Here is a 23,293-nt window from a genome sequence, read left to right on the forward strand (position 1 = left end):
ATCGAACTACTTGTTCTATTTAACATTTTTCGTTCCCCCTTTCCGAGCCGACCGATCGAACGATTTTCACGTTATCGAGATACTTGTTGCCGTACGTGTTTTTGCGCCTCCGTGGGGAAATTTTAATTACATAATTTTAAAAGTACATGGTCATAGAAAAAGAAAAAAAAATGCGATTTAAAGGAAAAGCGATTTCCCTTTCATTCAAGCATTCATTCCGATCGATTCTCTACTTCACGATTTTTCTTAAAGATAAAATTATATATTTTATAATAAAACGAAAAAATCGATTCGGGCCAGAAGGGGTATTTTCGCACAGGGCGTGGAGTGAAATCCAGGTCAGAGAATTAAATGCTCCGGGAATGAATGAGGAACTCGCTTGAGGAGGAGACTTCACGCCCTCGTGGGACGAAATCGGGGTCGGAATTAAAAAGAGTCCTCACGGCGAGGACCCTTCCAGGTCCGAGATTTTGGGCCCTCCGCCTTTTCTGTTTTTTTTTTCTTTTTTTTTTTTCACGCGGCCACGTACGCGCGTATACCTCCCACTGGAAACCGAATCGCCCGTTTTACGAGCGTTATTCGCGGTGCATTATTCACGATCCCATGAATCCGCGATGTCGAGACAGTGTCTCTGCCATTCGTCTCGAAGGATTTCCTCCAGAGAGCGCGCGCTGCCTTCCGGATCACGAGGTACCGAAGGGCCGGGAAAAGCGATCGGCGTCAGTCGCAAACGAGCCGCCATAGCGAGCAGATCGAGCTCCCGAGGAACCACCTGCGAGTCCCGCCAGAAAATCGCCTCATTTTGGAAACTGCACCCGGGAACGGGCCTCTTCTCCCCGAAGACCATCCCCGACAAAGGAGCCACCCTAGAAAGAATAATCGAGATATCGAAGATCGACCTAACCTCAATTATCGACCACGCGAAAATAAATACAAAAATTGTGAAAAAGAATTCGTCTGCATCTTCTATTCCCTTTTTCCCCTCCTGGATGGTAACATTCCCCGGACATGTCCCGGCAGACCTAACCTCACTTATCCAGCATACAGACATTGATATGAGAAAATTGAACAAAAACCCAGTATTTTTTTTTTTTTTCACCTTCCAGGCACTTACTCGTCACCGAAAACAAAAATGGAAGATCTAACCCCTGGTTACCGGTCACGAGATGAAAAATGTACAAAAAAAAACTGCACTTTTTTTTCTCCCCTTCTTCTTCCTCGTTTTAAGGGGACACGCTATTGCATCCCCTTAAGGGTGAGTTCTCACAACCAGTTTCCGGTCTATCGTGGGAATAGAAAGCGGGAATATGATTTATATTTATATTAAGAATTTCGATGGTTGGCCAGTGAAATCGGGATTGTCGGTTTTAAGTCGATCGAGAAGCAGGACCCGATCGATCGATCAATGGGCCTTGCGAATTGAGGCGGCGGTCACCCGAAGGCGTTCCTTTTTTCGACCGGGACGGGACTGTTACGTCGTCCCTCCTTATTCTTTTTATTTTATTTTCTTTTTTCTCTCCCCGACGGACACGAGAAGCTCGGAAACCAGTTTGACTCCTCGCCCACACGCGCCGAGCGAGCGACGCTCTCGCGTGCTTTCCTTCCACGACGCCCGACATCCCCTGGATCGCGACACGCCGTCCTTTGTTCGCCTACTCCTCTTCTTTTACTCAAATGTCCTGCTCGACATCCTCCGGGTGGGTGTAGGAACCTCTCCTTGACGACAGCAGGGAAAATTCGGGAGAATGACACGCACGAATAGTTCCTTCACGAGTTTAAAGATCCTCCAATCGTAAATCCAGAATTAATAAAATTCCCACGAATAGTTCCTTCACGACCTTAAAGATCCTCGAATCGTAAATCCAGGATTAATAAAATTCCCTCTTTAAACAATTTAAAATCGAAATTTTCGAGGGAAAAAAAACGGGCAAAGTGGGAATTCGGAATGTTCTTCACATTTCAAACTACAGGTCGTTCCCGCCTCTAGGAATTAATTACTTCCCGGCATTGTTAATAATATTCAGAAAAATCTTTCCCCGTTAAACATTTCCCGGTATTTCAGGAAAACCCTTTCGGAGCGTACACGCGTCTTCAAAGTGAATCGGTACACGTTTGTTATGAACGTCCTGATTGTATGCCATCGCTACCGCACGTTACGAAACTTACAATATTTTTCATCGACGGCGCGACGACCGTTTATAAATAACGAATTACGTTAGTAAGAAGGAATGTGCAAGGTATAAAAAAATTGGTAACGTGAGAACGGTATCTGCCTATCTATCCTTCACCTCAGTGACAAGCGCATAAGTGCATCACTCTCCGATGCATCCCGACCTACCGCACCCTCGATAATGGTAGAAGTATTCTCTCTAATCGCAAACGCAAGATTAACGCGCTCGTTACCGGCTTCTGCTCGCCGAGTATGCAATGATGCGATGATTATCTGCCGTTCATTGAGTCTGAAAATGCGTATGACTATCGATTCCCGTCTACGACTCGAAATCCGAGAACCCCTCAAGGAAATCCTCATCAACTAGGGCATATGCACTTTCAGATCCGCAATCTTCTGGTGGTGGTCATCGCCCGATCGGTGATAAGAAAATTGAGCTGCCCCTTCCCTCGATAAGCTTCACTTCACCATTCTATAAATCCCTTAATACAGGTCTAACTATTTAATACCGGTGTCATGTTTCGTAGATTCTTTGCCGAAAGCGCAAGAGAGGGTCGAAGGATCTCGCCTACCCCGGCATTGAACTTCCCAGGAGGATTTAATCGAAGTCTTCCTGCCGCGCCGCCTCCGGACGAAACAACGCGGCATCCGTTGTCCACCCTACATTATAATCTAAAAAAAATTCCCATCCTACAGAAAAACAGCCACCCTTCACAATTTAATATTTATCCCGAGTGTCGTGATGATCGGCGATGTAAATTAAAAAAAAAAAAAACAAATGATATAACACATAATTCCGGTTCTTCAGGAGAAGGCAAATCGAAAGCGCAAGAGAGGGTCGAAGGATCTCGCCTACCCCGGCATTGAACCTCCCAGGAGGATTTAATCGAAGTCTTCCTGCCGCGCCACCCCCGGACGAAACAACGCGGCATCCGTTGTCCACCCTACCTTTTAATCTAAAAAAATTCCCATCCTACAGAAAAACAGCCACCCTTCACAAATTAATATTTATCCCGAGTGTCGTGATGATCGGCGATGTAAATAAAAAAAAAAACAAATGATATAACACATAATTCCGGTTCTTCAGGGGAAGGCAAATCGGCTTAAACCATCGCCCGATCGAAGAGGGGACTTTCATGAAGAAGTTCCCTTACCGAGATGGTAAACTGACTGCATCCGGCCATACCGCTAAATCCCCGAGCGAGGATTACGAGCAAAATCAATTACCCCGCGGGGGGAATATATTACGGGGTAAAACTTTGGGGAATTTACCAAAAACCAGCCATAACTGACCTAAATCGCGTCATGTGCCCCATTCGTCTTTTCGACGTTTCCTCTTTCACTATCTTTGGCCCCCCTTTCGCGTTTACACGTGGAATGGAAAAATCAGTTCCTAGGAAGAAAGAAAAAATTCCTCGAGTCGAGAAATTTCATTGGCGAGAAAGTTAGGTGGTCGCAATTGCATCCCACCTAGGGAGTGATTTTCTTTTTTTTTCGCTCCGTTGCAAGAGAGAGCAGGATGGACGAATGCATTATCGAGGGCCGTCATATGCCGACAGACCTCGAGACACTTTCCGAGACATTTGCCCCCCCTTATTCCGGGAATTCCCCTCGATTCGCTCGTTATCGATCTCGCTATCCAGCCGCAGACTCAACACGGACTGATTCGAGCCGAGTCGGAAGCCGAGGATGAGAGAGAGAGAGAAAATGCATCTTGCAAACTACTTCCACATGTGTTTCGGAGCTTGAATTCGAGAGAATCCGGAATCGGTTTAATGCCGCTCCATTTAATCGTTTACATCATTTCTTAAACATGTCTTAGAGCTGCAGAGTCTCCATTGAGGCCCCTTACCCTCCATAACAATGTCCCACAGTGAACTGATATAATAATTACACAATAAATGTGATAATTACACCTATTATCGTTAGGAATTCATATCTTTCAGAATTTTCAATTTCAAACCGTGCACGGTGGATTTCTGTCAAGTTCTTGATCTAGGAATCTTTATCATTGATAAGGAATTAATCTGCAATGGCAGGAACTTCGTGATTAATCGTTCGCATTAGTTAGAAGAGGTCCATTAAGGACCTCTCAGGAGGTTGTCCAGAAATCCTTAGCTCACCAGATAAAACCAAGGCCCTCGAAGAAGTGCATCATTCCCGCGTGCCCTCCACCCACATCGCGTCTGAAAAACATTGAGTCGGTGCATCGGCATGCACACAAGTGCACATCACGGATGATAAGTCCGTAGGACGGTCAAGAGGGGAGTCTGGTCCAGCTGAGGTTATTTTTCAATGCGTTTTTTTATTTTTTTAAATAAAACTTATTTTCGTTCGCGACACTTTTGTTACATGTAAAGGTACATTTGAACAAGAAATAACACTATTAAAAATTTGATTTGAATATATATACAGATATAGCGGCCGCAAGTGGAGGGTTCAACTAAATTCGGCTGAAATTCTGGAATTTGATGCCATAACTTTTTTAATGTATTCTGCAAATTTATAGGAAAATTTTTAGGCAAAAAAAATAATAAGTCGATTTTTTGGATCGGCTGGACCAGACTCCACTCTTAATAACCCTTCGAGCGATTCGCCTTGGGATTGCGATCACGAATTCGCGAGGGCGCAATGTCAAGTGTTCCGATGCATCTCTCGAGTCATCTCCCGATGCACTCGGAGGCTGGGATGCACCGCACCTTCCTCGTCGAGATCGTTCCCCTCCCTCGGCTTTAATTCCCCCCAGTAACACCATGCAAGTCACCACGACTGGTTGCATTAAACCCTTCTCTTTAATTTCGCGTCACGTAAAATGCAGGATGACATCGGGCGAAGGGTAAAAAACAAGGAACAGAGAAATGCCCCAAGAGGATCGAAATCGAAAGGGGTGAATGGCCCGGGCGGGCAAATAAAAAAAGGAAAAAAAAAAAGAAAAGAGGACATTATTATTCGTCCTGAAATTAATGTCATTACAAATTGAGGTACTCGAACCACGGCATGAAATCGCTGACCGAATTTCCTTTCGCGACTTTTTCGACACCTTTTCGACCGAGGCATAGAATGTCTCGGCGATGCATTTTGCATGTCTCTGCGCTTTTTAAAAATTTAAGTGCAGTCGACTGGCACTATTACGAGGCATTCGTTACGCGTACGCGTAGCGAGGAATATAATCAGCGGTGAATTCTTCGCCGAGAGAGCGGGCATACACGTTATAAATATAATTTATTATTTATTATATTTCAAAATGATACCTTCAGTTTGGACCGCGCTATCGGTGTAATGTTAACGTTGAAAAAAAAATGCGACACGCGAATTGACAATTTTCTTAATATTTCCCTGCACCTGCACTTAACCCGCTGTACGCGCCTCGACGTACCACATACCTTACGGTCGGTAATACCTAATTACAAGGCATGCAAAACTAATTACACATCCCACGGTAAACTAACTCTCCGTGTAACCCAAGAAACAGTCTCCAACTGGCGCCTCCATGATTAATAATTACCTGGGTTGTTAATAACAATCGAAGCAACCAGCCGTGAGTTAGAAAAAAAATTCCCGGCATTACGGATACTCGATTAATTAAGATTTAGATTTATCAATCAAGCAGCAATTGAGTCCCTCTCAGGGAACGCATTGTCCACCGCTTACTACAAACGCCGACAGCCGTAAATTCGGTAGGAAATATTTATTTTATTTTCCCTTTTGCAAAATTAATGTCAGCGCAAAATCCCCACGTCTTCGCGACTCATGATTTAGTGCACAGTGGGAGTATTGAATTTCTAACGTTACTCCGTAATTGGACGAGCAAGGTCTAGTCCGAAGAAGCGAGACCCTGTTGAAACGAGGACGGTCTCCGTCTTTACCTAAGAAATGTAAATCATCGACTAACCGGAGCGATAAATCGTAAATGAAACGCAACGTTAAGGTGGCACGAAAGTGGCTTGTAGTAATTTCCCCATGAAACATTTCGCCAAACAGGGTGTACCAAATCGTTTCAAACGGTGCAAGGTGAATGTGAAGACCTTAATTAAAGTCCTGACCCCCATAAAATTTTGAAGATATCTATAAACGAGACATTGTCGACGACACTTTCATGTCGCCTAAAGTGCAGGCAGGAGGTCGCAATCAGTGCCGAGAAAATGCCCAAAAATTCGTGGAATTTGACAAACATGCCGGATAAAGCGAGCTCTTCACCGAGGCCGAGTAAAGGTCCTTTCTCAATTTCCCCTCCCCCCCTGTCGTTGCACTTTTTGCCCCCCGCAACCTCTCGGGAGATCCAGGAAAAGAAAAAAAAAGAAGAAAAATTGCGAAAGCCGCACGACCGGTTGGCTGGCTTTTAATCACCGGTCGCTTGATTCCTCATTAAATGATTACACGTAACCCAGGCTGATCGATGTACGTATTAAATATCTCCTTTGATCCTTGCGGTCCTGGAAGGTGAGACCGCGCGTCAGGTGTCGCAATTTCTCGAAAATCGTGAAGAAAAATTCCGCCCGAAAGCACGTGACCTTAGCAACCTTTTTTTTTATTCATCCCAGGCTAGAGCCATGAATACACATTTTTTATTATCTGAAATTGAAATGATTTATTAAATGAAAAATTGAAATTTCACGAGGACCGCGTTCTTCGTTAGGACCTCCAAAATCACGTGCTAAAGTTTGAATATAATTCGGCGCCCCCAGAGAAAATTGTTACGATTATTTCGACGCTTTGATATAAATATAGAATGAGGATTTCCTATCACACCATAACGACCACTCGTCGAGCGTTAATGACCGATCATCGAGCAATCGAGACCTCTTCGAGCTCGGTGTATCGTTTCCCGAAGGAGTCGCCCAGGGGAGCACTAAATCGACGCCCGGCGTCGCGACGCGTCTCCGAATAGACATCCAAGGGGGATCTTTTCTTTGCCCCCCTTTCCCCTGGGAGAGACCGACGCCCACGCGTCATCCCGTAAACCCAGCTTCCGTCTGAAACTTCGACGCCCGAGAGGTTTTCGGCTCGTCAACCTATTTCCGTTTTTATTTTCAATCCCTCCCGGCCGTAACTCGACACCGGGGCTCCTTTAAATCCCTTTGACGTTTCACACGGCGACGCCCTAGAAAACCTACGAACTCATCTAGAGGAGCAACCACTTGACGCGATCAATTGTCACCGTCAAGGTTCACCAGAGGTTTAGGAGATCTTGACGAAATTCGGGGACTTCCGATTTTTCCATCCTCAGCGACATTTGCGACGATAAAATAGTTTAATACTTTTTTTCAATAATAATTTCAGAGTTTATAAAAAAACATCCGCCGGATTTTTCCACCTTCGCGAAGTTGCCGATATTCCTTCATTTTTCACGTCGGAAAAAAAAACATAAAAAAAGAGTCGAATACTTATTTTTATTAATACTCTGAGTTTATAAAAAAAAAATCCGCCGGATTTTTCCACCTTCGCGAAGTTGCCGATATTCCTTCATTTTTCACGTCGGAAAAAAAAACATAAAAAAAGAGTCGAATACTTATTTTTATTAATACTCTGAGTTTATAAAAAAAAAATCCGCCGGATTTTTCCACCTTCGCGAAGTTGCCGATATTCCTTCAATTTTCACGTCGGAAAAAAAAACATAAAAAAAGAGTTGAATACTTATTTTTATTAATACTTTCAGAGTTTATAAAAAAAATCCGTCGGATTTTTTCACATTCGCGAAGTCGTCGATATTCCTTCAATTTTCACGTCGGAAAAAAAAATCATAAAAAATCACAATTGCCCCCACTAAACCCGCCGTTAAAATTACAACGGTACTTTTACACGTGCTATGGGTGCAGGAATAATTCCTTCCGACTACAGGTCGACCCAGAAACGAAAGTTTCGGTGAAGGAATCGTGGCCGAATCGAATGGCGCAACCGTCAAGAAGTCGTCGATATTCCTTGAATTTTCACGACGGAAAAACCCGTGAAAAATCAGAATTGCGCCCACAAAATCCGCGGTAGCAATTACAACGGTACCTTTACACGTGCTATGGGTGCAGGAATAATTCCTTCCGACTACAGGTCGACCCAGAAACGAAAGGTTCGGCGGCGAGGGAATCATGGCCGAATCGAATGGCGCAACCTCCCGCGGCGTCCGGCTCATGCCGCGTCATTTTCGACCCGGGGAATCCAATTTATGTAGGGCAGGAAGTTTCGAGTTGTCGGGCGCGCATCTTGTTATTGCGATCCGATGTCGGAACGAGCCGGAGGCCCCACGGAAGCGTAACAAGTGCGGCAACAAACTTCCCGGCGTCTAATGAAACTCGCGAGGGGGTTGTATTCGGACGTGGGGGGTAGGTTTGAAGTCGCAGACTCGAAAGGGAGGCTTTCTTTTTCCCGGGAATTCGTCCCGAATTCCTGGCTAAATCCCAACTAAAATAAAGTCGCCGACTGCCATCTCCCACGTTCAAGGGAAAATCAAAATGTCCGCCCTCGACCTTAGACCGCAAATCCCATTTCGAAAAATCTCTCGCGACGTTCCGCAAACACTTTTTCCGAAAGATCAATTCTTCGGTCCGATGTTTCTTCTCGATGTGTCGTTTGATATAATTTCTTTTTCCTCCGGAAAAAAAAAAAAGGTGACAAACGGCGAGATCGACGGAATGCGCGAAACGTACGGAAAGTGTCGCGCCGAGCGATCTAGACGCCTTCGATCTATCGGAATCGGGCAATTAACCGATTGAACGAGCTCGTGACAGAGGCCAGGGGGAAGAGAGACACTTGGAAGAGGGACGTCGGATCCCCTTTTCGAAATCTCCCAACATCCGGTCGTAACGGTGTAACGTGGTAACGACGGCGTACCTGACCGGGGGGTTAATCGAGTTAAAATCGCATTACTAAATAATTTTGCCCGCCGGCACTCGGTCTCTTCCTTCGTTTTTCATACCCTCCGACCCCCCGGCCGCGGTGTCTACGGAGCTTAATCGAATTCCCGATCGATCCCCAATTATATATCGAACAGCGCGAGAACGGAACCCCCGAGTGCCCCGCCTGATTAGCGACGGCCCACGTGGAGAGACGCGGACCGTCACAACCGGGATGCAGAAAGGCGAGCCCAACAGCAAATTGCACCTCGGACCCGATTGCCGTCCCCTCTATTATTCGCGGATCTGTAGTTTCAGCCAGTAATGCAAATACATCTAATTACGCCGCCCGACCGAGCGCCCGGTGCAACAGCCGGGAGAAAACGACGGCCACCTAGCGACTCGCGGATAAGATTGTACGAAAAAATTAACAAAAAAAAAAATCATTCCTCTTAAATGCAATTGGATTATTCGCGTCAGTGACACGAGGTGCAAAATCTTCATATACCGACTGCTCCCGAACGTTTTTGACCTACTCAATAAATATTGTATTTAATTACGTCGCTAGAATATTGCTGATAAGGACATTGCAACCATAAGTATAATTTCTATCGCCTCGGTAAAGTAATGATTTTTTTCGTTTTTCGTATAATAAAAATATTTTGGCGAACATATTTTAAAGGTCCATTTAAAAGGGTTTTTACCGAGGCAAGTGAAATTTGTTCACTTATAACCGTGAATTATTTTTCCGCGCCTGGGCACGTCGGTTCATTGTCGAGAATTGACGTCGCGACGCAGGTGTTGATTATTTCATGGGCCACCTTGCGACTCGCGGATAAGATTGTACGAAAAAATTAACAAAAAAAAAATCATTCCTATTACATGCAATTGGATTATTCGCGTCAGTGACACGAGGTGCAAAAGCATCATATACCGACTGCTCCCGAACGTTTTTGACCTACTCAATAAATATTGTATTTAATTACGTCGCTAGAATATTGCTAGTAAGGACATTTTCCAACCATAAGTATAAATTCTATCACCTCGGTAAAGTAGATTTTTTTTTTCGTTGCTCGTATAATAAAAATATTTTGCAGGTCCATTTAAAAGGGTTCTTACCGAGGCAAGTGAAATTTGTTAACTTATGACCGTGAATTATTTCTCCGCGCCTGGGCACGTCGGTTCATTGTCGCGACGCAGGTGTTGATTATTTCGTATTGTCGAATTCACCTCTTGGTTCTTCGAGGTGAGTATAGAACACATGGGAGCCGGCTAGGTCGGATTTAGCACGAGACGAATGGACCGAAGTTCTCGCTTCCGGCTTTCGCCTTCGGAGCCGCTTTATCCGTCGATTTCGCTCTTCGTCTCCGAAGCCGCCGATCGGCGGGATCGATTTTTCCTCATGAATCGGCGATCGCGATATTCCTAAACGCAAATCACCCCGACACTTCCTATCGCCCCTAGAACTCGCCACTAAAAAGAAAAGTCTGGGGCGCGACGTCTTTAAAAATGTCGATTTTCAAAGCACAAACCGACCTAAAAAAAAAAAAAAGAGAAATATTTCTTTGGCTCGATGGATTCTCCTGCCCCTTGGCCGACAATTATAACGAAATCTATATTTAACAGAGAAATTAGAATTTAACTGTCTGTTTAGAGACTCGATCCAATTTTGGTCGCAGTGGAAAAAGTTCTAAAATAACCACCGATTTCTATTATCGATGACGCCCTTTATTATGGACAAATGCGATTATTATAATTATTACTGTATTCGGTTATAGACAATGAGTTCTATTATAGATGAACTCGATCGATCCCATTACGGCAATTACACCCATTTTAGAAACGCGAATAGACATTTGGAAAAATGTAACTAGATTATTGTTACCATTCCTGCTCCGATATGACTAATAATAATGAAATAATTTATTCTTGCAAAGTGCGGCTTTAAAGACTGGCCGAAATCGCGTGCAATGGTCGGCAAACTTTCGCGTAAAAAAATGTCACGTTAATAGTACCAAAGAAAATACTGTACTAATTATCTCGCTGGAATTAATTCAATTAAATTGGACGCCACATTTCGGCGGAATTATGACAAAGCGTATCTTTGATATTATTCAAAGAAATATACCTTTGCATCAATGGATTTTTCATTTTTAACGTGGGTATCGATCTTGTCCCCGATTTCGAACAACCGATTCCGTCGCGGAGCTTTTTCGGCGTCCAGTTAATTGATATAGGGAAAAGTTCACGAAGCGAATTCACCAGAAATTCGGTTTCCCGGGAAAGTACCAAGGTCGACGGCATCTGGTAATTCGGTTTAGAAGGCGAGGGCGAGTTTGGGGTAAAATCGAGGAATAAGTTGGACGTTAGTCGCATACCCGGACCGACTGCGGAATCGTTGCAATGCACCCCTCGGTTGCAACTTTACTCGTAGATTGCACGGCGAAGCAAAGACTCGGGTTCCCTTTTCCGGCCCAATTTTCCGACCACCCACCCCAGCTGTTCCGAGATTGGCGATCTGAAATCCATCCCAAATCGCTCGATTTTCGGCCTACAGGGGTGGTTTCCCCCCTCTCATTGCATTTCCCCACCCGTCGAAATTCACTTTCTCCGCTTTCCCGTCCCTCCTCAATTTTCCCGATTTCCGCCGAAATTCGGGAAACTCTAATAACCCATCGAAAGCTAAAATAGACTTTGTTTGATTTTCTTCGAATCGTTTGAATTTTTACTCCTTGCCGTATAATGTCCTCTAAAGAGAATACAATTGTTAATGAATATCGACAAAACTCATACGCAACGAGGACATAAGCCATAAATTTGATGTCTTAAAAGTGTAAAGATTTCGGCACGGCAATCGTTTGAATTTTTACTCCTTGCCGTATAATGTCCTCTAAAGAGAATACAATTGTTAATTAATATCGACAAAACTCATACGCAACGAGGACATAAGCCATACATTTGATGTCTTAAAAGTGTAAAGATGTCAGTACGGACATTTTAAAAATTATAGTGTTAAAAAATTCCAAAACGGTCTTCCTCTCCTGAAAAAGTGGATCCATGCCGAATAGAACTCAGGGTGGACGTCGCTCTACGCCACGCGTATCTCGCACCAATTGCATTTGGCTCGAAACGCAACCGCGTTCCTGTAGGGAGATCCGAGGGGACTTTCTTCTTCTTTTTTCTTTCTTTCCGTCATTTTAGGACGTTTCTGCCTTAAGAGTCGCGTTTCTAGGCCAACACGGAATTAGTCTTCCCGGCGGGTGCGACAAATATTTAATCGCCCCGTCGTTGCATAAACCAACGTAAATATTAACGAGCAGACCCCGACAATCTCGCAGACGATGATTCCGAATTTATCGGCGGTACTCGCCGAGCGTAACCAATGACGCACCGAGAATAACGAGTTAATTCAATATCCGGTTTTATCGACTTGCATCGGCGAGTTGCACTATTCCCCTCCGGGGATCGAGCAAAGACCGAAGGGCCCTTCTTCTCAGACATTCGCCATCAAGGAATAATTTCAATCCACCGGTTGCATCCGTTCGCGAATCTCGTTCCCAACCACATGTAATAAAACCCGCAAATTCGAATTCGATGCATATTTATTTATTTATCTTTTGATCGCGTGCAATGAAACGCGTACGATATATTTCCTTTCTTGAAGGGGCACAATAAAACACGTATGAATTCCGTACTGACCGAGTACCCCGAAATGATAAATAAAATAACGAGATGGGATTTAATTGCTGCCACGAGAAGTTATCCTCGAAAGTCGGCGGTCTTATAAACGAGCAATTTCACTCCAGGAGCAACATTATCATCCTCGGATAATATCGCAATTCACGACCGAAGAGACCTGAGCATGAAGCTAATTAATTCGTAGGAAATTCTTTTTCCTCGCAATTTCTAAAGTGGAGCTTTTCCAGCGTGAAATTTCCCCGTTTCTTCAACGTGGGAAACTCCAAACTAGATTTCCGTCGATGGAAATTAGAAAATCGGTCTTGCAACGAAGTGCGTTCAATTTTTCTCAGCTCGATATCGAATGCAACTGATACGGGATATCATTAATAACGAGCACGATTAATTGCGAGGTAACGACACGAGTGGTATATACCTCGGAAGACTTCGGTCCAGGTCGACCAATTGGAAAGAACAATTCCGAATGGATTCGTCCTCTATCACGGCTCAAATCGACCGACGACCGGATATCCACGTGGATACGACGAGATGCGAGTCTCCTGCAGCTTCCGTCCTCGACAGTTATTCCAATAATTACGACCCATCCTCCGTTTTTTAAGCCCGCGCCTCCTCCGCGCCATTCGGTACGAGGTAATCACATCGCTCAACTTTCCAATTAACATCCGGCTAAGACATCCCGGCCCTCCACCCGACGTTCCCCCCGTCGAGGTCCTCGGAGGACCCCGAAAAGGAGTCAGTCCATACATGCCCATAATTATGAAAGTGGTCTAAGTCATATATTTTTTCTTTCGAAATTATATTGAATTAATTTCCTTTGAAATAATATGGCGTGAAATAACTGATACTCATATTTTTTTTTAACTTTGACTTAGACCACTTTCATAATTATGGGCACATATATCCGGCCATTTCCATCAACCCGAAAGCTCTCATTTGATGATAAAAAAAAATGTCCTCAAAAATAAACCGTTTTCCCTCTCAGCAAAAAATTGTCCGACAAGGTCTTGCCCTTATCTCATGACTAACTTCCCTCGAAAGTTAAACAGAATTGACTTTTAATTAGTTCTCAAAGAAATATTTTCTTATTTTCACTAAAACCAGCATTTGATGATAAAAAAAAATGTCCTAAAAAATAAACCGTTTTCCCTCTCAGCAAAAAATTGTCCGACAAGGTCTTGCCCTTATCTCATGACTAACTTCCCTCGAAAGTTAAACAGAATTGATTTTTAATTAGTTCTCAAAGAAATATTTTCTTATTTTCACTAAAACCTTTCGAAATTACTTAGAATAAAGATGGCAATTAACAGTGAGTACAAAATAAATGGTTCTCCATTCTTAACCATACAAGGACCAAAAACGTATTTATAATAAAACGTGCCGGTGGTTTAATTGCGGACCTCAAATCTTTGAATTAACATCCCCAATCGTGAAGATTTGAAAAAAGGACCACGGTTCCGAGGAATATTTTCTAAAAAGAGGATTTCCTGAAGGTAGGTCAGGAAATCGCCGCAAATCGTCGGACCCAGACTCGCGGTGGAATTTTCTTGCTCGCGATGCAGGTTTCGGGAAGGATACAGGACCTTTCCCCCCAAGGCTCGAGGATTCGTCCTCGGGTCAGTTTCCCCCAGGTTCCCTCTCCTCCCCGAAACCGTTCCCGGTCGAACTCAGGTGGTTAACGAGCACTTTCAATGCCGTTCCCGTTCGATCCGTCGAAACGGGCGGGCCATGAAAAAGAAGGTGAGAGAAAAAAAAAAAGAAAAAGGACGAAACAACTGGAAGGATCCCCGGTACAACGGCGTTGCGAAGTTGCGAAGTCGTTAAGGGCGTTAAGGGTGTTAAGAGTGTTAAGAGCCCGCTAACGACCGCCGGCCTAGGCCGGTATTTTGCGTGAAAAGGCCGGAATTAAGACGGGAGATATCCACCCTTAAACGCGGGAATTAACGCGCCCCTTCCCGTCGACACCCCCGGGAAATTGCGGCAGGGTCCCGAGGGAAGAGGAGGGCCTCCTTTCGCCTGTCCACCTGCTCCGAATAACGCCCGGACTCCTCTCGAGGGGGCGAATGGATAAAGCGCAACAAGTCGCGCTTAGAATACCCTTCCGGACCCCGCCGCCCCCGCAATTGCGTTAAAACGTAAAGAGAAATTAAATGCCAAAGACTAAGATCGCGGGAATTTCAATGAATTTCATGATTTCGAGGAACCTCGATGTCAGGGATCAAAACCGCAAAGGATATGCGGTTACACCGATGCGGATTTACGTGCGAAAAATGCGGTAAAACGTAAAGAGGAATTAAATGCCAAAGACGAAGATCGCGGGAATTTCAATGAATTTCATGATTTCGAGGAACCTCGATGCCGGGGATCGAAACCGTAGAGGATATGCAGTTACACCGATGCGGATTTACGTGCGAAAAATTCGGTAAAGCGTAAAGGGAAATTAAATGCCAAAGACTAAGATCGCGGGAATTTCAATGAATTTCATGATTTCGAGGAACCTCGATGTCAGGGATCAAAACCGCAAAGGATATGCGGTTACACCGATGCGGATTTACGTGCGAAAAATTTGGAAAAAGTAAAGAGAAATTAAATGCCAAAGACTAAGATCGCGGGAATTTCAATGAATTTCATGATTTCGAGGAACCTCGATGTCAGGGATCAAAACCGCAAAGGATATGCGGTTACACCGATGCGGATTTACGTGCGAAAAATTTGGAAAAAGTAAAGAGAAATTAAATGCCAAAGACTAAGATCGCGGGAATTTTAATGAATTTCATGATTTCGAGGAACCTCGATACCAGGGATCGAAACCGCGGAGAATATGCGGATTTACGTGTGAAAAATGCGGTAAAACGTAAATAGAAATTAAATACCAGATGCGATACCGATTTACGTACGATGAGTGCATTAAAGCGTAAAGAGAAATTAAATGTCGTGAAATGGAGACCACGACGTTTAAAATTTCATTACCCAAATTTTATCGAATTTTCAATCCACGGTTTATTTCTCAGGATAAACTTATATCTCGCGCTTTATCAATAATAAGCGATGCTCGGTGAGCACGTGGACCCGAATGATTTTTGGCACCAAAGTTCGTTAAAAAAAAATACTCTTAAAATTTCATTACCTAACTTCTCATGTAATACAAGAGAATCGATACGTCTCGGTCATTCCAAATACGCGCTTTTTTTTTTCTCACCTTGGCGAGGATCGCTTATTATTTAACGATCGTAGAGGCTCGCCTTGTGGAACGGCAGTGATCTTTGGCACACCGAGAGATCTTAACGATCGAAGGGCGAGAAAAAAACGCCGTTCCTCGCGAACACTTTGAAAAGTGCGTAGACTCGACTTTTATGTACATACAAACTGTGCCGACACCCTGGAGGCAAACCAACCCGAGTCGCGTCCATTGTGTCTACCCAGGACCAAATGACGGCGCAACATGACCTTACACATCATCATCCTCATAGATGGCATATTCGGATCGATAATTTGAAATTAATCGAGATCGAACAAAAGTTCACCCAAAATCGCGGAGGGAGGGGTACGATCATCGATGAGATCAAGAGATACTTGTCTTTCGTTATTTTCAGCCGAGCCAACGGTCGCGAAAAAGTCCAAAGGCCCGGCAATGCTATCAGCATTCCGTTATCTAGTCCGAGGTAAAAGGCGGTTCCCCAAGGGGACAGGTGTCCAAACCTCGCAAATCCCCGAACGGAAAAAGGTGTCAAAAACTCACCTCGTCGGCACGCGCGTAGACGACGAGGGCAACGGCGAGCCAGAGGGCGACGATCTTCCACATCCCGTGCATGATGTTCCTCTCCAGGAGCGGCGTTTCAAAATCCGGCACCAAGGGCGCCCTTTCCCGCGTCGGCAGGGTGACGCGCGGGTTCAGGAGCGAGCCCGTCGCATCTCGCCGTGCCCCGGCAGTTTCCTTCCGCTGGAGCGGGGTATCGCGAGCGAATAGGGGCGCCGGCCTAACGGAAAGATGCGGGCGGCGTAGGGCAGGGCGCGAAGGGCTGCGCGCGCGTCCCCTGGAACGAGCGACCGGCGACCGCGGCGAGAGGTCGGACTGGGACGGACGCGTCGGGACGTCTCGACCAGGCCGTACACACCGCACCGGCGTTCGGTAGCGTCTGAGAGGCCGAGCGCGCCGGCAAGATAAAACTTTTTCAAAAGCCCCGTGGTTTTCCCTCTCCTCTTATTCCGTTACTCGAGCCCCTCCCGCGAGCACTACCCCCACCACAATCGCGCCGGTTCGGCCGAGTCCCTCCCCTCCCCCGCTGGCGCGCTCTTTCGCGGCCCCCCTCCTCTTCGCCCGCATCCACCCGCTCTCCCCTCTCCCCTCCCTCGCTCCTCCGCGCGGCAGGATGCGACTTTCGCGTCTATTCGCGAGAGGGCTTCCTACGCGCTCGGCAGAGATGCCGATGTTTATTCCCCCCGGTCCCCTCCCCCCGATGAATGGGGATCGTTCCAGAGGGAGATCCGCATCTCCCGAAGGGGCCGGAATCATTTACACGGATTATTCTTGCGAACCTTTCAGGACTGAATGCCACGCGAGGGATCTGGAGTGCGCCGACGAGATACAAACGTTTTCAAAAGCCCCGGGTTCCCGGTCGGCCGGGGGAGGGGGGCCTACCCGCATCCCGGACCCGCGCTTCCCCCCACTCCCCGACTCGAAGGCCCCTCGCCCCTCTCGGGCCCTCGTATCGCTCGCTCTCCATCTCGCTCCTTTATTCTTCCTTCGCGAGTTCCCCCCCCCCTTCCCCCCTCTGCAACCCACTCGGCCCTTAGTCGCAGGACTCGCGATAGGCGCGGCCGTGAACTTATCGCGACGACGAATACCTTTCTTGAAATAATTCCGATTCCCTGAGGAAGAATATGATATTTATTGAGAATGTTGAATTTAGATTTTTTTTTTTTTAAATAAGTTTCTTTACGTACGAAAAATTCGGCACGTACTTGTGGAATGGCCTAATTTGTAAAATGTGATCGAGAGGTGTTATCGACCGATAATAAATTGTCCTGTTTCGATTGAGGAAGTGACGGCATTCCCGGAATGACTTTCTCGAAATCTGCAGAAACTCTGACCTAATTAACAGGTTTCATATAAACGTGGTTTATTAATGAATCACGGAGGGAATTTATTGCGAATCGGTTATCTCATCGTTATCACCAGATTAGTCGGTGCACATTTTCGGCCAACCGAGATAAGCCAGGAAAGGATATTCGGGAGCAAGGGGACGCCGCAAAAAATCCGCCACCGCATCCGCAGCGGAATCTGTTGCTAGGCTGCCTTACCGACCGATTCCGCCAGCCGCGACATGTGGAAACGCCATTTTATATTTTTTTTTTAACAGTTCCTCCCGCTTGGTGATCGCCATTTTGCGTTTAGCCCGGGACTTTTTACGCCTCTCGTCAAACGAGATACATCTGGGCTCGGCTCCGAAATCGGAACGGCGACGAGGCCATCTCTGCATTTAGCCACCGTCAATGATTTCATTTTTTTTTTCCTGGGAAAAATCCCGCGAGAATCGGATTTCACGGCGGCCTTAAATCAAGCGGAGCGTTTCGCGGAGTCGAAACGGTGGGCGAAGTGAAAGAATCTCGGAAACGACGATTTTTTGAGAATTTTACAGGGCGCTGTTTTCATTTTTCTTGTATAGAGCGCACCACGTGGTCGCGACCACGTGGTTACAGGTGACAGCTCGGCCACGTGCTCGAGTGGCCCGCCACGCGTGCGCGACTTCCCTCTTAGGTAAAATCGATCCCGTGAAATTTTATCTAGGAAGTGTCGGCTAAGTCTAAAGCATCCTTTTAAAAAAATAGCAATGTGCACTTAATTGCTTTTTATAAGTCGCCATTTTGGGGGAGCAGTTTGGAGAAATATAAATATCTGTATGTTTCGTGTATATGGAATGACCTTCTTGCATCTCGTTAAGGACTGAATGGTGGCAATTTAAATGGCGACTCAAAATCAAGATTTACTGAATAGGGTGGATGAAATTGGCCGTGGGGGATTGTTGTTTTTTGGACGAAAAGAACTTGAATTGGACATTTGGCACGATGAGGATCTTATAGGAGGCAGCACCTGACCTTCCACAACCTCGTAATTGATGACGGGAGTACGTGGTCGTTAAGGCGCGATTATAGGCGTGCGAAAACCAAACCCAGAAGGAAGAGATCTGACGTAACGAGTTAGGCGACATAAGTCGATCGTGTGAATCCGAGATGAAAACTTGGCCGGTTTGCTCGTTTTGCCTACTGAAAAGCTCACGTCATGTTCCCGTGACACACATATGCCCTGAGCTTCTCCCAGGCTGGCCTGTTTCGCAGGCTCGATTTGGATGTATTAAAAAAAAAAATAATAATAAAAAAGGAACAAAGAAAAATGGGACGTGCTCGTAAAACATCAGGGACACGCGTTCGTAACTTTACTCCCTGCCGGGTGCTTTTGTCGTGGGAAGTTGGCCGATGCATTCGAGAACAAAGGAGGAACCTTCGCCAGAAGGCCGAAGGACTCGTTCCGAGATGCCCAGCTTCCCTCGAATTAAGACCAATAGTTAATTTCAAAAACTTGTTAGCTCCACCTTCGACCATCACCAAAATTCAAATAGTTACATCTTTTTTGGAATTTCAATTCAGGCCTGGGGTACGATTTAGATAGCATTTTATTTAGATATTTTGTATACAAGTTATACAAACTTAGTACACGGATACATTTTAATTTTCCCACGCGTTTATACATTTATTTAGAATTTTGTAATAAATTTGTACGTTGAAGTAAATATTAAATGGCCCATTTGAAGAGAGTCAGGGTGTCCATCCAGTGGAGACGAGAGGATGTTGAGTCAGAAGGTTATACAGTCGTTTGGGGGGCGAAAGAATTATGCAGCTCGTTGCTCGGCCCAATCTCGAGATTTTTCTGGCAACGGACAACTCGAGACCAGTTGCCTCTGTGCCCTCTGACTGGCACAAATTGAAATAAATCAGTCGAATCGAGTCGCGAATGACTCACGGTCTGACTTCATCATAGTTTATTGGTTGGCGTCTACAAGCTCCCATTCAGTCTTTTCGTCCAGACGCGAGTCCATCTGCAAAACCATTGCCTCTTGAAAGTACAGTACACTTTACTGTAAGCCTCCTTTGTTGCCCTGAAACATTCCCGTCGGTATTACTTACACTAGGATTAAATTACTCACTTTTGTATCCAGCCGTCGTCCGAGTGTACCCAGCACCTAAAATGAAAAGTTAAGATGACGGTTCTACTTATCTAAAATGTTAAGTAACTTTCGTTGCAAAACCACGTCGTGGCTCTCTTCGGACTTACCGTAACCGTCTCTCGTTCGTTTCGCGAAATCTGCCACATGATCCGACGATAGTGGCGCCATCTCCCAACGGACGGTTTAACTAAGAGGCTGAACTCTTCTCGTCGGTAAGTTTTGCCATGAGAGTTGGACACAGCTAAAGAAAAACCTAACATGGTCGATAAAAATCTCGGACGGTAAGAGTTCCCTCGGAAACAAAATGACGTCCTCGCTAATGAAGGACGCCATCTTTTCTACCATCGATAAAATAATTTTCTCGAAACAGACTCCTGCAATTGGTACATGCATATCACTTTTATATACATTCTGTGTAATTTTACAGGTTTTCTTGGGGTGAATATTTTTAATTTTAATATTTTAAGGTAAGTTACAGTTCACGAGGACAGTCTATTTTTATATATTTAAAAAGAATTCAGGCGTCACCGTCGTTTCTTTACTTTCCTTTGCTGCTTCTGCAAGTGTTGTTTAATTCGCCTGTACTCTTGCAATTCATTATCGGTGGGGGTTCGCATCGCCATAAAGGCGGCGGAATAATTCCCAATGCCAGGGTCGTCGAAAACAATTTCATCGTCAACGATCCACCTGCTGTAGCGGATCTCGGACAAGATTTCAAAGCCCAAATTGTGCCCGATGGATTGGCTCGCTCCGGAAGTGAAGAAACCTGCGAGTACCGGAACTTGCATGGAAACCGCCACTTGTACGCACGCCTCTAACAGGGACGTAATCAGCCCTTTTTGTTGGTAGGATGGATGGACGCAGATAACATTTACACGGTATATCTTCGTGCAATTATAATAATCGTGCACGCGAGCCTGGTTCAGCAAAGCGCTCATTAAATGCATTACCATCTCTAGTGCCTCCCCTCGAAGGATCTGAGTTATAATAATTACATTAATAATTCCGTAATGATTTAGATAATTAATCGTTCGCTCTTAGCCCATACATTGTTAAAACCGTCTACGAAATAAATAAACTATTAGTGCGCAAGGTAAAGTAAAAATCCCAAGTTTATTCCATTTATTCCTACTTGCACTCTGTCGTAAGTGTCCGCTTTGTCCTCTGAATTAATGACCCTTGCAACAATTGCACCTATGACCCGACCAGTACGTGTACTGAGAGCCACCAGACTTGTCGTATCTTTCAACCAGACTCTTATCAGGTGCAAATAGCTCTTCACCGAATCTTGATCTTCCAGCATGTAGGACGCCTTGCACATCGGCTCCAATTTCAAGTGATAACGCTGCGAAAATGAATTCCAAGGAATGCACAGATATCGACTGCGTTAACGTTATTATAGCTAAACTTTTATCAGACGAATCGCCTCCTCGAAATACTCTTCGTTGAGGTCTTGAATCTTGCAATATGGCGGCGAGTCCCACTCAAGAGGAGCGTTTATCCGAGCCCGAATGTCCATCTTCTACTTCTACTTTTAAACGATTCTAGGAAGCTAGAAATTATATTCAAGTAATTAATGGTATTGTCAATGAAATAGGTTAACAGAAATTTTTAATGACGTTGATAAGACAGGGTAAGAATACGATTTTGATCATTCTGAAGTCGAACGTCGCTCCATTGTCTTTCGACTGTCGGACGCTATTTATCTAGGAATAACCTCATTGAGAGGACGATGGTTCCTTAATTTCTCATTACGCCCTGTGACGTATTTTACAGGATGGAGGGCAATGCCAAAACCGGGGCGATCAAGAAAACGGCGAACAAAAACAACGGTGCCGAGGTCGACGTTTCCACTTTTTTGAGAGATCGACCGAACATCGACGCGCGAAAGGATGATGCTCCAATTTGCTGGGAAAGGACATTCAATGGCTACAGGGTTATCGATTTAGGATCAGACAACATCGAGGAGGCTTTGCAGTTAATTCAGGTACTCTACCCAAAATTCTATCCCCAAGTCGAATTAAAAAAAAAAAGTGTCCTCCCTTAAGGCGACATGAAACTGGCATCGAAGAGGTCTGATTTATGAAACTTTCCTCCGAATTGGATCTTTACACCGAATAGTATCAAACTTTACGAAATAAATATAGAGGCCACAAGAAAGTCCTGACACCCGTGAATTTTCAATTTTTAAAACGAATTAAAAAACTGAATTTTGGAAATTAAAAGATTCGGTGCACTCAGCTCGGAGAAATGATTCATGAAAGATTGTCTCTGTCACTTTCGCATCCCCTTAAAGGTGCAAGAAATGCGCCAAGAAGGAATTACGCAATTTTCAGAGAGAATTCTTCAGATCGGAACCCATGTGCAAGTCCACAAAGTTGCACACTGACATTACATCGGTGGAATCGTACTTGCACATACTCGTGACCAAAATGGCGGACCTGAAGAGCGTATGTGCAATTCGAGAAGGTACAGGCGAACTGGTAGGAGTAGCTGTGGCTTCGTTAAACCTGAAAGGTGATCAGCAGAGAACCGAGACACGAGTCAGGGTGAGAAAGCTTCAAGGATTTGTCTATCGGCGGATTATCAAAATTAAACATTCGGCATTTTTGAGCGAAGACTATACCTTTTGATTTTATGCTACAGATTCTATAACTCCATTCAAGGAAAGAATTTCATTATTCATTAATTTCGCAGCCCCACCAAGGTCAGGCTCTTTTTCGAGTGATGAACCTGAAGAGCTGCCTCTTCAAGGAGGCCAATATCTACGAAAATTTGCATATCGATAAGTACTTGAGGATACACGCTGTTTGTGTGGAGCCTCTTCATCAAGGAAGAGGAGTCGGTACCGCTCTGATAAGGTCCTGTGTGACAAGGACTAGAGAATTTCTCATTCCTGCTTGTATTGGAGGGTTCAGCTCGGGAGCAAGCCAGACCATAGGTAATGTCCTAATTTTAGGAGAAAGAATTCTCTTTTCTTTTTTATTTCAAAAGTCTCCTAGATACTACTACGAGATATCAAGGCGATATTAACAAAATGAAACTTCTTGGACGTCAGGACCTTATTCTCGTGGCAATCCAATTTGCATCCTTTTATATCACCTTGACATAGAATCACTGACGAGTCTTTCATTAATTTCCAGCAAGAAGTTTAGGATTCGACACTTTGGCAGAGATCCCTTACAGGAAGTACGAGATCTCTAGAGGCGACAAACCCTTTGAGCACCAAAATGGCGGAGACTACTCCGTAGCGTGTATGGCATTAAAAATGACTACGCCTTTACCGGCAACGCCACCAATTTCCACGACCCAGCGTTCGAAACCTTCGTCGAAGGGAAGCAAAAAGAAATGAGCCATTCCGCATTTTATCGCGACAACTT

At 44.9% G+C, this 23,293-nt stretch overlaps 3 protein-coding genes across 4 annotated transcripts in view; 1 reads left to right on the top strand and 2 right to left on the bottom strand.

The window, feature by feature from the left end:
* LOC105694485 (basement membrane-specific heparan sulfate proteoglycan core protein) overlaps nucleotides 1-16,825 on the bottom strand; it is a 160,569-nt gene extending 143,744 nt beyond the window's left edge. Inside the window, exon 1 of the mRNA XM_023434954.1 lies at nucleotides 16,430-16,825. Coding sequence (XP_023290722.1) covers nucleotides 16,430-16,501 — 72 coding nt within the window. The 5' untranslated portion in view covers nucleotides 16,502-16,825. The remainder of the gene's footprint in view (nucleotides 1-16,429) is intronic.
* LOC105694489 lies at nucleotides 13,239-23,266 on the top strand. Of its 2 annotated transcripts, XM_012415202.2 has the most exons (4): nucleotides 13,239-13,323; nucleotides 21,690-21,900; nucleotides 22,250-22,462; nucleotides 22,611-23,266. In XM_012415202.2, exons 2-4 carry the CDS (start codon nucleotides 21,691-21,693, stop codon nucleotides 22,944-22,946), a joined length of 759 nt encoding a protein of 252 aa, XP_012270625.1. In that variant the 5' UTR covers nucleotides 13,239-13,323; nucleotide 21,690; the 3' UTR covers nucleotides 22,947-23,266. The 2 variants fall into 2 exon arrangements, with proteins under 2 accessions (XP_012270625.1, XP_012270624.1); XM_012415201.2 differs by lacking the exon at nucleotides 13,239-13,323 and having other exon boundaries at nucleotides 21,339-21,900.
* LOC105694443 lies at nucleotides 19,742-21,249 on the bottom strand. Its single transcript, XM_023434955.1, has 4 exons — nucleotides 21,046-21,249; nucleotides 20,442-20,890; nucleotides 19,893-19,928; nucleotides 19,742-19,844 (listed from the first exon to the last, which is right to left on the bottom strand). Exons 1-4 carry the CDS (start codon nucleotides 21,232-21,234, stop codon nucleotides 19,742-19,744), a joined length of 777 nt encoding a protein of 258 aa, XP_023290723.1. The 5' UTR covers nucleotides 21,235-21,249.
* Nucleotides 23,267-23,293: the final 27 nt, after the last annotated feature.

The sequence above is a fragment of the Orussus abietinus genome, unplaced genomic scaffold (assembly GCF_000612105.2).
Source record: "Orussus abietinus isolate OABI.00-Male unplaced genomic scaffold, Oabi_2.0 scaffold20, whole genome shotgun sequence".
Classification (NCBI taxonomy): domain Eukaryota; kingdom Metazoa; phylum Arthropoda; class Insecta; order Hymenoptera; family Orussidae; genus Orussus; species Orussus abietinus.